The 18,425-nt window shown below is 38.8% G+C and overlaps 1 protein-coding gene across 1 annotated transcript in view; it reads left to right on the plus strand.

Annotated features, from left to right (window-relative positions):
• Positions 1-1,531: 1,531 nt before the first annotated feature.
• Positions 1,532-18,425, plus strand: part of LOC132131703 (CD276 antigen homolog) — a 67,672-nt gene continuing 50,778 nt past the window's right edge. The window contains exon 1 of the mRNA XM_059543791.1: positions 1,532-1,665. Coding sequence (XP_059399774.1) covers position 1,665 — 1 coding nt within the window. The 5' untranslated portion in view covers positions 1,532-1,664. The remainder of the gene's footprint in view (positions 1,666-18,425) is intronic.

An 18,425-nucleotide genomic window follows, 5' to 3' on the forward strand; every position in this document is an offset into this window, starting at 1 on the left:
TCGCACTCGGGTGCACACCAAAGGCGGACCAAACAAGCGTACTGAGACCTGCTTGAAGAGGTGGTCTCGGTACGCTTTCAAACGAACTCTGTAGCAGTTTGTTTGTGGTGAGAACGTGATCCGACCTCAAACAGACCCAACTGCAAAAAGTACTGATCATTTTTGGGCTAAACCAGCTGCTGTAGTCAGCTGTGCTGTGCATTATGGGATGAGGAAGTGTTTGTTGACAGTTTGCCCTTCAGCATGGTAGCTCGTGGACAAACTTGGAGTAGTGAGGAGGTTCGGAGCCTCATAGAAATTTGGTCTGATGACCATGAGCATGTCAGAGTTAAGAAGAATTAATGCACGCCTCTGCTTGAAGTTACAAGCAATTCCCACTTGCTGTTTGCAGTGCATTAGAACATTGTTTTCAAAACGCATCCATGTTTCATTATAGAAATGTATTGTTTGCATATTGTGGTGTATACAAACAATGTAATAGATTATGGCCAGGGAAAAAAACCTGCCCGCGCAGTCGTCTCTCCATAGTTGTGTTGTCTCCGTGTTGTTTGCTGGCTTTTCCTCTTATGTTGGAATTTTCCCGCACATAAATTCTGACCAATCGAAAAGCAGTTTAGGAAATATGTCATGGCCAATGAGTGATGTGGATGTTGTCATGTGACTGCATTTTGGTTCGTTTCAACTGATTCGGTCCAAAGCAGTCAGTGTGGTGTGAAAAGGAACCAAAAATGCTACAATGTATAATTGTTTGCCCTTGGTTCAGACCAAATGAACCGAACTAGAGATGTGAAAGCACCCTATGTCTGCAGCCAGCCAGACCAGAAATGTGGAAAAGGTCCACTGGGAAAGGTTCCGAACCTTTACAATTTAATGCTTTGAAAGAACCCATCTTTTGTTTCTGATTATTTATAAGTCACGCAAATAGAAATCAGTTCCTAGCCTCAGCTTAATGCTAATAGCTAAGGTTAGTATTAGCATGAGCTGCAGACCACCCAATAAATAAGAAATGACAAAGTTCAAAATGGTTCGAAGTGGATAGTAGAGGGAGGAAAACACTTTTAGTTTTACGTTTTGTGACATGATGTTTCAAAACGGTACTGGACTGCTGCAGAAGTAGCTGACTACACCTTGTGTATATTTGAACTAGCCTACAGTATGTAAATGTTTCTATACAGACAGTTTAGAAAGTTTACGCCCACATTATGACCACAGTATTTCAAGATTTTTCCAGCTGTAGCTTGTCCATAACAAACTTTTGAAAATGGTAAAGTCACCTTACTGCGTTTTTTTTTTTAATTATATCGTATAATTAAAATGAATATCATTAAAGCTAGCTGATAGAAAATGAGAAACTCAAATTTTATCCTGATTTATGTGGGCTTAGCCTAAACATATATTGTTTCTGACAATTTGCGCCCAGTAACGTTAAGAAAATCCTAGATGATACATACAGACTCAGACATTACATTTGATTTTATAGACAACAAATTTAATTTAAAAAATAACATCACGTTTAAAACGTTTTCTATCCACTTGACATCTGATGACAGCATTTCTAGGTGCAAACACTGGCATATTGTCCATTATTTATAAAGTAAATATTTTATTTCAGTGTTTACAGGGGCTGCATTGTTTTACTTCATCTGGTAATGGTGATAAAATAAAGTTAGAACTAAGGATGAGTTTTTTAAAAATAAAACCTTTTTTTTTGTATTTATGTATGTATGTATGTAGGTTTTGTTTTTTGTTTTTTTGCATAAAATTATGTTTATTCTCTCTTTTTTCAGTGTTTCTGCAGGTCACTGGGTGTGATCGGAGGTTCTGTGGTTTTACCGTGTTTCTCTAAAGAACCTCAGCTTACACCTGAAGACATTACAGTCAACTGGAAACACTATAACAGACTTAAAGTATATGACATTGTTAAAAGTAAAGTCTCTGTGGAAGGACAGGATTCACAGTACAAGAACAGAGTTGAAAGTGACTCTAAGCAGCATCTGAGAGGAAACTTCTCGTTCAAACTCACAAATCTTCTTTACAGTGATGCAGGAAAGTACCAGTGCTACATCACCGAGGAAACAAGAATACAGACTGTGAAGCTACGTATCAAAGGTATTTTTTTCTGTTTTTTATTTAAAGAGATCTGATTTAATGCCCTACTATGCCTCTTGATTTGTTTTTTTTGGGGGGTGTACTAGAAGTGCATTATTTTTCACATATTTTAAAAATATTATCAAACTTATTATCAAACCACGTTTTTTCCTCTTAAATGGCAAAAGTATAAAGGTAAAACAGTAGCAAAACTTGAGAGCTTGTTGATCTGAATGTGAGAACTTGTCATATTAACATTCGTATTTGTATGTTGAAATATACACTCACAGCTCTGATGTGAAAAGCTGAAGCTTTCAATTTGCACACAGACAATGATCAAAACACCCGTGTTTTGAATTGGAAGTTGTAGATTAATAGTTACAAATGTGTAAGATGACATTCACACAAAGATGACATACACAAATGTTTGCAACATACATCAAGTCGGCACTTACAACCTCAAAGTTCAAATCTTAGCGCTCTGACTTTTGCTACTCCTTTCGCGGTATTCCTGTTGCAAAACTCACTTGTGCACTTGTATATGCAGACATGAGAGAGCAGAGCCAGGGGCGGGGCTTTGGTGTGAATGAATACAATTTATTGGTCGATACCTGACCAATTAACAGCGCCAGCCATCGCAACTTGCCAATAAAGAAATTTGTTTTATATTATGTGTACCTGTTATTTGTAAAATATTCCAATTCCAAATTTAAATCATATTCCATCTCATCTCCTTCAAGCTATTTCTCCTGCAGTTGTACCTGCACTCACTCACATCAACACATCCCTCCACACTGGTGTTTTTCCCTCATCATTTAGACAGGCTTGTATAACTCCACTACTTAAGATACCCAACCTCAACCCATCTCCTTTAGAGAACTACAGACCAGTTTCCCTTCTTCCTTTCATTTAAAAAAACACTTGAAAAAGCTGTGTTCAACCAAGTCTCTGCATTTCTCTGCAAAAGTAAGAGCGCTAAGATTTGAACTTGTCCTGCCAGATCTGAGAGGTTGTAAGTGCCGACTTGACGTGCAGAGAAAAGTAAAGTGCAAAAGAAAAAAATGTCGTAAACATTTGTGTATGTCATTTTGTTTGTGTGAATGTCATCTTACACATTTGTAACTATTAATCTACAACATCCAATTCAAAACACAAGTGTTTTGATCATAGTCTGTGTGTGAAAATTGAAAGATTCAGCTTTTCACATTAGAGCTGTGAGTGTATATTTCAACATACAAATATTATTATGACAAGTTCCTTTTGTCCCGACACTCATAAAAAAAAAACTTCCATATCTTCCTTGATTTGGAATAGAAACATGAAAGGCTCTTTGGGCAGTTGTCTGTCATCACTCATTTCTGCCTGATCAAGTTGAGGAAGGGCCTTTTCCTGGTCTTTCTTATTTGATTTCATACACTGCTCTTCCACAAATCCTCTAAAGGTATGTTAGGTTTTTTTTTTTTTTTTTTTGACTGCGCCGTCTTCTTATGCCATGATTGACTACTTACAGTGTTTTTCATCATTATTAGTTTACATGAGCTCTGCCCACTTCCAATCTGATGCGACTCCACTCACTTCCTGCATCAGACTGTTAGGCTGGCACTGTTGTCATCGCACTGTTGTCCCAACTGCTTCAAGTGTGTTCCTGGAATGCCACGCCTCTTACCATAAACACAGGTTATAAATATTAACGATGGCTTTGATTTTGCCATTACCAGTTCAAGCTCAGGTGCAGAGTAAGCACAGCGCACAGGTTTTAAAGGACGTTTCAGGCTTTATTTATTTTTTTGTTGTTGTTTATAATATGGTCTCCAATGCAGTTTAACCAGTTCTTGCCATCTTTTTTGCTCGTAAGCTTTATTTCTATAGTAAGTAAGCTTTATTTCTATAGCACTTTTCACAGACAATGGAGTCACAAAGTGCTTCACAGAGTTAAAAATATACACATAACATAAATGCACATACAATACAAAATTACACCTATACAGTATATGTGCCACAATAAAAAAAAAAAAAAAAAAAAGAAAACATAAAACTAGTTAAAAGCTTGTCTAAAAAGATGTGTCTTTAGGTGCTTTTTAAAAATTTCTACAGAGTCCAAAGCTCTCAAGTCTAATGGAAGAGCATTCCAGAGCCTTGGAGCCACCACGCAAAAAGCGCGGTCACCTCTCGTTTTTAAACGTGTTCTAGGAACAGTTAAAAGATCTTGACCCGAAGACCTCAAAGAACGGCCTGAAGTATAGGCATGAAGTATATCCTGGATATACGCCGGAGCTTGATTATGCAAGGCTCTAAAAGTAATGGTTAAAATTTTAAATTGCACTCTAAAACTAACTGGAAGCCAGTGAAGAGCCTTGAGTATAGGTTTAATGTGAGATCTTCTTTTGGTCTTTGTTAAAAGTCTAGCAGCAGCATTCTGAACTACTTGCAATTTGTCCATGGAGGAATTGTTTAAACAAGTGTACAGTACATTGCAGTAGTCAAGACGAGATGAAATAAAAGCATGAACAAGCATCTCCATCTCATTATTAGAAACTACAGATCTGATTTTAGCGATATTCCTGAGATGGAAAAAACAGGAACGAACCACAGATTTAACATGACTGTTAAAACACATAGATCTATCAAAAATGACACCTAGGTTTCGCACAGCATTACATTCTGAGGGTGATAGAGCCCCAATGGCCAGTTTAATCTTGGGAAAAATGTTGTCAGGAGCAAAAATCAGCACCTCAGTTTTATCTTGGTTTAGCTGCAAAAAATTGTCTGCCATCCAATTGTTGATGGAGGCTAGGCAGTTATGCAACAAGGACAGTTTGTCTAGTCTATCAGAGTTAAAAGAAAAATATAATTGAATATCATCTGCATAGCAGTGATATGATATTTCTCCAAAGCTACTAATAATCTTCCCAAGAGGAAGCATATACAGGCTGAACAACAGAGGGCCAAGCACAGACCCTTGGGGCACACCACAGGACAAAGGAGCAGAATCTGACATATATTTCCCTACGGACACCGAAAAACTCCTGTCGGAGAGATAGGAGGAAAACCAATCCAGAGCTGACCCAGTAATTCCCACAGTTTTTTTCAGTCTATCTATCAGAGTGCAGTGATCGACAGTGTCAAACGCTGCACTGAGGTCTAAGAGAACCAGCACAGAGCATTTACCCCCATCAGCAGCCATCAAAATATCATTTGAGACCCTAAGAAGGGCTGTTTCAGTTGAGTGTTTTTTTCGAAACCCAGACTGAAATTTGTCAAAGATATTGTGCGCATTTAAAACATTATTCAGCTGGTTCGCCACAACCTTTTCTAAAATTTTAGAAATAAATGGCAATTTGGAAATAGGCCTATAATTTTTAAAAGTAGCTGCATCAAGATTGTTCTTTTTCAAGATAGGCTGAACAACAGCATGTTTAAAACAATTAGGTACCTTGCCCAATTGAAGAGACAAATTTAAAATTGAGACCAAACATGGGCCAAGATGATTCATGGATTTTAAAAACAGAGATGCGGGTAAGATATCTACCGGGCTTTGTGAAGGTCTCATCGTGCCCACTAATTTAATTATTTCTTTCAGCGTAATGGGGCAGAAAGAGTCCAGTATTGAAGGTCTTTGATAATCAGTTAGACCTATATGATGGTTTGCTGATGGAACCAAGCTTGCTCTGACAGCTCTAACCTTATCCACAAAGTGAGACAAAAAGTGGTTGCAGTCACCATTTGAAAACACAGGGACAATACATGAGCCAGGGGAAACAATATTATTAATAGTTTCAAAGAGAGCCTTAGGTTTTTTCTTACATGCAGATATCAAATTAGTAAAATAAGAGGCTCTAGCCTCTTTAATCATTTCATGCAAGTTAATAAAAAGATCTTTAAGATACACGCGATGGACTTGTAGCTGAGTCGCTTTCCATAAGCGCTCGGTTTTCCGGCAAACACGTCTTAAACTACGAATGGCTTCATTCATCCACGGTGATGTATTAACGGCTGCTATTTCTCTAGTTTTAAAAGGTGCCACTTTGTCCAACAGCAGGGTACAGTGATCATTAAAAGCCTGTGCACAGGTGTCTACATCGGTTGAAATAAGAACAGAGCTTGAATCAAAAGCGGCAGAAAATTTCTCAATAGTACGCTGAGTGATCAATCGTGAGCAGGTCACTCGTTTAACAGGGAGAGGATCCTCATCACAAACAAGTTCAAATAAAATGCATTTGTGGTCACTAACAAATACATCTTCAATACTGATGTTATTAATATTAACACCATGAGAAAAAACAAGATCGAGCGTATGCCCTTTGCTGTGCGTAGGGCCAGAGACATGCTGAATGAAATTAAACGATTCAGTAATATTTACAAATTCAGACGCAGTTTTACACAAAGGATCATCTACATGTATATTAAAATCGCCAGCAATAATCACTCTGTCAAGCTTAATAACAGATGATAGGAAGTCAGAAAACTCAGTAAGAAAAGTAGACACTGGTCCAGGTGGCCGGTAAACCACGATGCAGTAAACTGAATTAGAGCGACCAACCTTAGTCATCTGTAGTTCAAACGAAGAGTACGCGTCAGCTCTCATTGACTGGCAGATAAAACGCTTTTTAAAAACCACAGCAAGGCCTCCACCCCGACCAGTGAGTCTTGGCGAGCTAATAAATTCACAGTCCATCGGGCAAAGCTCATTCAGGTGATAATATTCCATATCCCGTTGCCAAGTCTCCGTAAGCAACAAGAAGTCCATGGCTTTGGACGTAAATAAATCGCTGAGTAGGAGAGATTTATTTGCAATTGAACGCGCATTTATAAGGCCCATCCTGAGCGGTGCAGGAACAACCGAAGCAGTACAACAGGCTCGTGTCAGCGACCTCAGATGCTCCGAGCACACACCGCGTCCAGATGCGACGTCGAAACCTCTCCGGCACCCCGGAACCAGAACCATAGGGACACCAGGGAAAACCGAAAGAAGGCATGAAGATCTGGAGTCATAGTTGAAAATCCCCAATTTGAAAAGTTTTTTCAAATGAGTCTGTCTCCCTGCCCTTTTTCCTCGCTTTCTCCTCCGTTTAATTGTAGATCGTATTAGGCCCTCTCCATGTCGCGTGCAGTCAGATCCAGTCGGACGCGCGAATGGGGCTGCGTCAATACCATTCCAGATAACGTTATATCCATTATATCCGTTGCTGCGCTCCACCAAGGAAGATCGGATTAGCAGCAGTGTTTGGCGATCATACACCCATGCAGTAGACACAACTTTTGTTGACAAACTTAGTAGTAGTATGGCACAAAAGACAAACAAAATAACTCGGGACAAACATCCAGCCGCGGAGGCAAAGCCAAACACAGGCGCCATCGAACCGGAAGTCTACTGACAGTCTACTCGTGGGAATTATTTAAATGAGTGATATTAAATGAGTGATATTATGACTTGACAATTTCCAGAGGAAGCACGCTGCAGTCTTAACGAGCCATTTGTTGTAGTTCTTGAGAAGTGTTTTCTGTTTACAATTAGATCTCCTTTAGAGTTGACTTTGAGCTTTGTAACCTTGCAAGTCTTTTTTATGCTCAAGTAGCAATGTTACACAGTAACTAAAGTTGAAAAAGTGTAAAAAGAAAAAAAACATCATATGGTTTTCACAGGTTTTTTCAATTTGAAATCAAGTGGGAACTGCCAATTGAGTTTGTTTGGTTGCATGATGTTTTGTTACTTTAACAATCCCTGTATTGTTCTTTGTAATGCACTTTATGTCCATTTAAAACCAAAAACCAATGGATTAGCATTGTTCTCTGCTAAAAGTAAACTCTAGTTCAGTAGTTTTAAACCCTGGTCCTGGTCACCCACTGCTCTCCACATTTTGTACAGGTGCATCTCAATAAATTAGAAAGTTCATTTATTTCAGTAATTCAACTCAAATTGTGAAACTTGTATATTAAATAAATTTGATGCACACAGACTGATGTATTTTAAGTCTTTGGTTCTTTTAATTGTGATAATTTTGGCTCACATTTAACAAAAACCCACCAATTCACTGTGACGAGTGGGGCAGGGCCGAGGGACGTGGGAACGAGGAGTGAGGCTGGTGGAGTGATTGGAGATAAGCTACACCTGCGACCCACCACCGATCTCGAGTCCCACGTAGGAGATGGAAGGATATAAAACTGGAGCGACGACAGTGAAGGACGAGAGAGGACCAGGCCTGGGCTTTATTTTATGTTTTGGTTTTATTTTGTGCACATCAGTCGTCCGTGAGGGGCTGATGCGCTGTTTTGTTTATTTTGTGATTATTAAAGTTTCATTTTGATTGTCTGCCGGTTCCCGCCTCCTTCTTCCGGATGAATATGAAGGTTTATTATTACAGTGGTGCCGAAACCCGGGAGAAGGAGGGACGCACTGCTGAAGATCCCTCGCCGCTGTGGTGAATCCGCGGTGCCATCGAGCAGGCGAGGAGGATGCCGCCATGGACGCTCGAGGCGGTGGGCTGGAGTGAGTTGCCGGGGACGTGCGAACTCGCTGCCGGCCGCCCGCGATGTAGAGGGGCGGCTGCCATCCATGAGGGAGTGGAGGAGTCGGCACCGTTCACCATAGAGCCGGAGCCTGCTGCCGTCCGCCTGAACGGGGAGGAGCAGGGAACGGAGACTCCTGCCGGCTGCCCAAAACCGGAGGAGCCGTCGCCGTCCACCGGGCGGCGGTGGAGTGTCATGCCGTCCGTCGAGGGCCATCCAGTGCCACCGCCAGGCACCGCGGAGGAGATCACCCAGTTGGTGGAGGGCCGAAGCAGTGCGTCTGGGAACCGGAATTTATTTATTTTTTCCTCTCTCCCCTCTCTCGTCTCTGTCGCTCCTCCTTCCATCTCCTTTTCTCTCGCCTCATCTGTCCTACCCCCAGGTTCCCGCAGGTCCCCGTGAGTGGTCCCCCCCGGAGGGAGGGGGAATAGAGCGCAGTCTCGAGGGTACCCCCCTGCCTGCGAGGGGCGATGGGGGTATGTGACGAGTGGGGCAGGGCCGAGGGACGTGGGAACGAGGAGTGAGGCCGGTGGAGTGATTGGAGATGAGCTACACCTGCGACCCACCGCCGGTCTCAAGTCCCACGTAGGAGATGGAAGGATATAAAACTGGAGCGACGACAGTGAAGGACGAGAGAGGACCAGGCTTGGGCTTTATTTTATGTTTTGGTTTTATTTTGTGCACATCAGTCGTCCGTGAGGGGCTGATGCGCTGTTTTGTTTATTTTGTGATTATTAAAGTTTCATTTTGATTGTCTGCCGGTTCCCGCCTCCTTCTTCCCGATGATTATGGAGTTTTTATTATTACATTCACAATCTCAAAAAAATTGAATATGGTGACAGCTAATCAACTCAAAACTGGTCTCTCAGTTGGGTTCACTAGGCTACACAATTATGGGGAAGACTGCTGATCTGACAGTTGTCGACAAGACAATCATTGACACCCTTCACAAGGAGGGTAAGCCACAAACATCCATTGCCAAAGAAGCTGGTTGTTCACAGAGTGCTGTATCCAAGCATGTTAACAGAAAGTTGAGAGAAAGGAAAAAGTGTGGAAGAAAAAGATGCACAACCAACCGAGAGAACCGCAGCCTTATGAGGATTTTCAAGAAAAATGTGCACGTCACAAGGAATGGACTGAGGCTGGGGTCAAGGCATCAAGAGCCATCACACACAAACGTTGTCAAGGAATTTGCTGAACCACAGACAACTTCAGATGCGTCTTACCTGAACCGAAACTGAACTGATTCTTTTGGTGATTGATTCTGAACTGATTCTGTGCTAATGTTATGACGCGGGTAAACCAAAGGCATGAATCAATGGCAATCATCACAAATTATGTCATTAAGTCAAGTGCAAAAGAACTGGTGAACAGTTTTCTTTAACTGGTTTATTGAATCGAACTGTCTGAAAGAACCGGTTCACGGAAAAGAACCGAACTTCCCATCACTACTGGTGATCCGAAAACCGATACAACAGGTTCTTGACTCGAGAACGAGTCAATCGTTTGTTCATTGTCTGGCTCGGCTCAGTGTTCATCTTCAGTTCTCTCTTCACAGCAGTTCAGTCAGTGTACTGTTTGAGTAAATGAATTACTCCGGGATTGGTTTATTTTCACTCGGAGGGAGTCTCAGCCACATTAAAAAAGTTAACAGCTTAAGTCATTTGTGGATTAATGCTTATTGGAGATGCAAGCCATTTCAAATAATTCAGTTTGATTTGGTGAACTGGTTCAAGAAGATCCAGTTACATCGAGTGATTTGTTGGCGAACCAGATATCACTAAACTGCAGTGTTTTGAACAGTCTCACAACAGACTTAGAAGAGAAGATAATGCTGAATAAAGTCGCAGTTTTTGCTATTTTTGGACCAAAATGTATTTTCGATGCTTCAAAAAATTCTAACTGACCCTCTGATGTCACATGGACTACTTTGATGATGTTTTTCTTACCTTTCTGGACATGGACAGTATACTGTACACACATTTTCAATGGAGGGACAGAAAGCTCTCGGACTACATCTAAAATATCTTAAACTGTGTTCCGAAGATAAACGGAGGTCTTACGGGTTTGGAACGACATGAGGTTGAGTCATTAATGACATAATTTTCATTTTTCGGTGAACTTTAAGATAGCCTAGTGTGAGTACACCCTGAAATCAGGTGTGGAGAGATATACAAAATGGGCAGAGGACCAGGATTCAAAACCACTGCTCAAGTCTATAGATGCTATTTAGTCAACAGTCAGTCGGAATTGTTCAACATTTTGTTTTAAGACCTCTTTATTTTTTTGTCTTTGTGTCCAACAGAAATTAACCAAGGAGCACAAGCAAGACCAGAGAAGATTGTATTAGTGCCTTTACTTTCTGTTGTGATTCTGCTCTGTATGTGAGTATTGAGAGAAGAAATTATTTGTCTAGAGTATTGAAACAATGAATATTATTCATCTCAAACCAAGTATGTTTTTTTTTTTTTTTATTAGTTTATTTAATAGGGACCATGCATATTCATGTACATTGTTGTATGTAAATACACCATGTAAATATGCCAGAATTAGTAAAAAGATACTATTTTCCATCTGCAGTCCCTAGGCCAGTAACATAAAAACTAACAAAGACAATAACCAACAATCATATCACATTCATTAACTATGACAACAATACACATAAATAAAAATATACATCAACAATACAAACAAACAAGACAAAAAATTCATAATAACAATGACATTATACATTCACCACTATACTACATTAACAGTGAAAATGTATGACTAATAGTGACTAATAGTGCTGGGGAAAAAAAATAAAATCAATCGCGACCAACCACATCTAAAACAATAGTCTGCGCCCGCACAATACACATGCGTGCACCATGCACAATCATCCTGCATACATAAATACACACACACGCATATACATACTCAAGATCTTTACTTATCCATACATAAATTATTCACATCTATATACAACATAAACCATGTATAAATGTACATACAGTATATACATGTAAATATTTCTTAAATAAATAAATGCATATGTGTGCATTCGTATACACAAAACAACTACACAAAGAACACACACATACACCATGCAAACACAAACCTCCACTCCAGACGCGATCAATCGCAACCAATTCCCCCCCCCAGCATTAATGACTAATGTTACAGTTAAAAGTGAGTACATGTCTGATTATCTAAGAGCCACTGTTTTAATTGAGTTTAAAAGGATGTGAATGAAGGACACTCGCGTATCACAAGGGGCAAGCTATTCCAAAATGTACCTATTATTGATAATACATTTTGTCCAAAGGTGGCACGTCTAAATGGTATCATACAGTCCCCTTTTATAGAGGCCATGTACCACCTCCACTTGCAAGCCTTTGCAAAAAGGCATGCAGTGGAGGTGGAGCAAGATTATTTAACACCTTATAAACTAGACAAATGTACTTGAAACGTTTGAAATTGTCAAAACTTAAAAAATTATGTCTCTCTAGAATATTGCAATGGTGAAATGACAATGCCTTGTGTGTGTCTGTGTGTATATTATATATATATAATTTATTTTACCTCTGTTCATTTAAATGAATAAATGGATTGGTATATAAGTTGTGTACTAGTAAACAAAACGCATCCATATCCATAACATTTGTATGATAAATACATTCACTCGGTTACATATAATGCGCAACCCAGAAGAGCGCCATAAAAACATAATACGATCATAATCGCACTTCAATTTAACAAGAACACACTCAATGATAGAATTAACAGTGAAATTCAAAATAAACACAACATCAAATGCTATATTAATCAAACTCTAGTAGACCGTGGCACGTTGCATTGATTGAATCCAAACAGCACGACTAAAACATGTTCCCATATTCCCAAATTCATATACAGCCATCACCACCACAAACTAATTCAACTTTTCACAGTTGTTCATAAATTATTTAGAGCAATTAAGGTTTCTGATACAACACCAAAGTTAAAAGAAATAGGATTAATGTCACGCTCTAAAGAAAGGAAAGGTTTTTCTGGAGATTCAGAATGATTTCTATTAGCAGACATTTAAAAATATAACCATAATTGTAGTTAACTAAAATAAACAAATAAATATAGTCACGTACCGAGCCTCGTCTGGAGTCTGCTCTCTAAACAGAGTCCTGTAGATTACTGAAGCTGACATTCCCTCAATAATCACTTCCTCAGTCCCTCCCTCACAACCATAAACGTCTGTTTACTTCCCATACAAGGGCTCGTATAATATAAAGTATATGGTGTCATGTCATGGACATATATTTTATACCAGAATCAGAAAGAAAGGAACATTAAAGTTTGAGACATGTTTCATGTCAACTAGGCTACTTATACGCATATATATAGCTCAACCAAAATCCAGATCCTTAGATGTAGTCCTTACACAAAACACACGGCCACTTTCAGCAAACAAAGATTCACAACACAGTGGAAATGCAAACAGATTTTGAACATTTATTGTGGTCAGGAGCATTTCATTTGTGCTGTGACTTGTGTGTTACTGACTGCAACTTTATACAAAATAGAAATAGACCGATGAGAAAAGCACAGAACAAGTCTTGCAGAAAGCATTAATATCACATTATTTAATTGTTCCTGACTCTAGAACTATGTGATTAGGACAAATACAGTCTCTCATGCATAAATAGGTATTATGTTTGTGTATATAAATATATATATATATATATATATATATATATATACAGTACAGACCAAAAGTTTGGACACACCTTCTCATTCAAAGAGTTTTCCTTATTTTCATGACTATGAAAATTGTAGATTCACACTGAAGGCATCAAAACTATGAATTAACACATTGTGGCGAGTGGGGCGGGGCAGAGGGACGTGGGAACAAGGAGTGAGGCCGGCAATGATTGGGCAAATCAGTGACACCTGCGACCCACCGCCGGTCTCGAGTCCCACGTAGGAGATGGAAGGATATAAAACTGGAGCGACGACAGTGAAGGACGAGAGAGGAACAGGCCTGGACTTTTAGTTGTGTTGTGGTTTTTATTTGAGCGCACCAGTCGTCCGTGAGGGGCTGGTGCGCTGTTTTGTGTTTATTTTGTATTATTAAAATGTTATTTGATTGTCCGCCGGTTCCCGCCTCCTTCTTGCCGATAGGAAGTCTTTAATCTTTACACACATGTGGAATTATATACATAACAAAAAAGTGTGAAACAACTGAAAATGTCATATTCTAGGTTCTTCAGAGTAGCCACCTTTTGCTTTGATCAGTGGCGCCCCCAGAAAATTTTAACAGGGGTGGCCAGATGAGGCCACAGTAAATCTTGGGGTGGCACACCAAAATAAAGAGAAAATAATTAAGGGTTTCCAATATTGACAAAAAAAAAATGGTATCCCTGGTATTTCTGGGATTTTATCGATAACGATAAATAGACAATAATGTCACTTTAATTGTGCTGATTTCTTATTTCTAATTGTGCTGACAGATGACTCCTGAATTTTTTATTTTTACCTTTACGCCATTTTTTCTAGAAGTGTGCACCATCTTTTAGGTCAAATACTTGCATTTGGGCTGTTACCAAGCAAATGCAATCAGTATCAACAAAAATGATCTTTGCAATGCAGAGAAAACAGAAGCTGCATCTGAAGTGCCATTGAGATGTTTTTACACACTGTTTAATGCAGCTCTGTGGGACATTGTAACTTTAGCCTGCAGTTATAAATTAATAAATAATGTTCTGATATTGTAAAAATAAAACATTGAAAACTGATGTTCGAAATTATTTAAAAAATAAGAAGGTACCGTGTCCGTGAATATGAAATTAAAAGCAGCAGTAGGTGGCAGTGAGTCATTGTTAATAAGTGAGTCATTGCGATTGAACCGAATCATTTAAACGGTTGATTTATTCAGGAACGAATCACTGTCACGTTGCTCAGAGACGCAAAACTGTGTCTGTGTTTGGAATGATTTTTGTTTGAAATGTTGTATAAAAGCAATGTCACACTTGTAATTATGCTGACTTTTAGAGAAAAATTTAACTCTTCGTGTGATAACTATTTGAAATTATATAAACTATATAGATCTATAAATGTTCTGCCCCATATCTTGAAAAATGTGATAATTCTAAATTTCCAGTGAAAGAACGCACTACAAATGCGTATGCGAACCAGTCTAGACCATCTAGACGTATGTGCACACTCTGTGATTTGTTTGGACGGGGGAGGGCGACAGGGGGAGGACTACTCCGGTGCTGCCAATCTGCGATCTTTCTTGGTGGCTGCAGCATGTGCTGCATTTTTATTTATTTTTTCCCCCACTTCTTAAACTATTACGAATTTACATTCTGCATTTAAACTTATAGTAGGTTACACACTGAAAATCATCCTAGGGGTGGCCACAGGGGTGGCCAGAGTTTATTCAGTGGTGGCCGTGGCCACCCCTTGCCACCCCTTGGGGGCGCCCCTGGCTTTGATTACTGCTTTGCACACTCTTGGCATTCTCTTGATGAGCTTCAAGAGGTAGTCACCTGAAATGGTCTTCCAACAGTCTTGAAGGAGTTCCCCGAGAGATGCTTAGCACTTGTTGGCCCTTTTGCCTTGTGTCTGCGGTCCAGCTCACCCCTAAACCATCTCGATTGGGTTCAGGTCCGGTGACTGTGGAGGCCAGGTCATCTGGCGCAGCACCCCATCACTCTCCTTCTTGGTCAAATAGCCCTTGATGCCTTCAGTGTGACTCTACAATTTTCATAGTCATGAAAATAAAGAAAACTCTTTGAATGAGAAGGTGTGTCCAAACTTTTGGTCTGTACTGTATATATATATATATATATATATATATATATATATATATATATATACATATTTACATGCCCCTAAACAGCACATACACTGGTGTATAAAAGCAGTATCAGCACATATACATAAGCTTTATACTTAAACATGGAGTGAGATGTTTATATACTGTACATACTTCATATTTTCATGTAACGTATCCGTGTTTGGCTTGAGTCTTGAGAGTGTTCAAAATCCAGAACTTGAAGATTTGTATCTTGAAATGGTTTCAGGTTGTCTCTGTTTCTTCCATCAACAACAAGCTTTAATAGTCCTTAAAAGTAAATTCAGATTTAACATTCAGCCAAAAACATATTATTTGTTCTTAAAATTATTGTAGTCACTATAAAAAGCTATAACTGTACGAGATGTTGAAATATTCCTTAAAAATGTTAAAAGTAGTGCACAGATAGTATGATCTGAATTTAAGCCCATAATGTTCTAATGTGGATTCATTCAGGTGTAATCAAAGACTCACCTATGATCACAATAATCAGAAGAGCGTTGATGAAAGCAGAGATGAGGATAATCTGATTCTGATCAATATACTTCACCACTGTATGATTCTTGTTCTCTAGATTTAGAGTTGGTTCTGTGCAATCATTGAAAGAGTTTAATATTAATATTGAATATTTTGTGTCTAACAGTGATTTAGTGTTTAATTTCAGTGAATGGTCACTCACCAGTGATGTACAGTCTGGTGCCGTTGCTGTATTTTGGAGGTGGACTTGAGGCCACACAGTAATAAAGTCCTAAATCATCAAGAGTGACATTATTTATGAACAGATGATGTTTACCCTGAACTGAATATTTGTGTTTAAATGTTTTATCGTAGTAAAAAGTAGCTGAAGTTGTAGAAGAGAGTAATATCATAACTGGAGCATCTGGTAGTTTCAGTAATAACCAGTTAACCCCCTGTTCATCAAGATCACAGTTTATAGTCACATTTTGACCCAAATCTGTTAGTTGATCTGTTAAAGTCTCTGCTGCTTGACACCATATGAGCAGAACTGTGAAATACAACACACACACACACACTCAATGGCTTATTGTAGTCTCAAAAAACATTTTAAATAGACGTATAAAGAAAAATAAAACATTCATGAAGAAGAATAAACTCACAGAGAAGGAGCTGCATGATCTTCAGGATGTTCAGACACTTCAGCGTGACGCAGTCTTGTTTCTTTCACACGGTTTAGAGCAGCTTTTTTAACAACAGGGATCTGAACCACACTCAAGAGGAAGTTAAGACAGGTTTGCTTCTGATCTACTGTTGTGTCTGTTTGTTCAAATCTCAACCACTGACCTACGTATAAACAGTTGTCATTAAAAAAGATGATGATAATAATAAAATAGAAAACACATTTTTCATCTTTATGCAAAACAACAGGATCTGAGAAAGCCACACTGGTCTCTTCGTGTAGCCACTCCAAGACACTCATGTGGTGAAAATAATCTTTGTTAATAAATAAAGTACAGCTGTTCATTGTTAGTTCATGATAATTAATGGAACATTATTGTAAATTATTGCCATGATATTTTGTGTCATTTTCACTCGGTCAAACTTTAACCCACATGATGCATGCAAGTGTGTGTGATCATGCTGTTCATCAAGCCACCAAACCAGTGGAAAACGTCATTTGCACAAAACCATGCTTGTGTTAACCACACACACAGAGAGAGAGAGAGAGAAACTGTGTAGAAATTAGATGTTATTAAATATGTGTGGGAAAATATTTCAAACAATATGCATGCTGAAAAAACAAAAATCTATTTAGCGTGACATGAGCAGATTGAGAATGGAAGACGGACTCAGAGGATCTAAGCACAAATGTACATTTAATGGAAACCAAACCATAAAAACAAAACAAGAGAAGATACAGAGATGAGCAGGAAAAACTACAAAGGACTACAAACATGGTAGAAGAAACAGGAAGTACAACAGAAGTCTATACTTTGAGTTTACTCTGAATACAGCTGTTTTATGAGAGAAGTCAGGCACTACTCATATCATTTTATAAGAGCTGAGACTTCATGAAATTGAAAGCGTTTCACACAATTTGATTAGTTCTGTCAATCTCACTGATGTTAAGCACTAAAAGAGTCCCTGCTTCCACGAGTTTGAGAGTTTGAATACCCTACAAAGATGTTTTCTGACATGTTTGAATACGTTTGACTCCAGCTGGAGGGGTTGAACAGTAATGACTAACATGTCTGAACTATTTAAACAACTGTTTCTACACGTTCAGATACAGCAAGTTACATCCACATTCATCCGGATAAGATCTGGACTGGTTTCAGACGTTCTTCATCCACACTAGCACCGGCTACATTGAGATATTTTCCAAACGTTGTTGAAAATGCTGAAATTACCTTACTGTGTGTATGTTTAACATCATAAAGCTCACTGAGACCTAGCCTAAAGTTACTATAAACTATAACATAATAAAGCACAAGCACACTGCTCAAATAGGACAACTGTTAATATCTGATCTGTTCTGTCCTCTGGTGGTCAATAACAGTAAAATCTTTTTGGTCTATCAATGTTTCAGTTTCTTTTAAGTTGGAGGAAGATGGCCACTGAAGAACAGTGTAACTTTTTATTTAACTAAATTTTCTTCCATTTATTATTTTCCCTGATGTCCACTTATAATGGTAAGAGTTTGTGTTTATTTACCACACTCTTTATGGCCCTTGTTTCCTGTTGTGTCATTATTAAAAGAAGGAACAGAAGATTCATTAAAGGAATAGTTCACCCAAAAATAACATTTGCTGACATTTTTACAAACTCTCAGGCCATCCATGATGGAGATAAGTTTGTTTCTTCATCAGATTTGAACATATTTAGCATTATAACAATAATGATGAGTCATTACATCACTTGATCAGCAATGGATCCTCTGCAGTGAATGGGTGCCATCAGAATGAGAGTCCAAACAGCTGATAATAACATTGCAAAAACATTAGGGTGAGTAAACGTTTCATATATGATAGGAAAC

This window comes from Carassius carassius, chromosome 48, assembly GCF_963082965.1.
Source record: "Carassius carassius chromosome 48, fCarCar2.1, whole genome shotgun sequence".
Taxonomy (NCBI): Eukaryota; Metazoa; Chordata; class Actinopteri; order Cypriniformes; family Cyprinidae; genus Carassius; species Carassius carassius.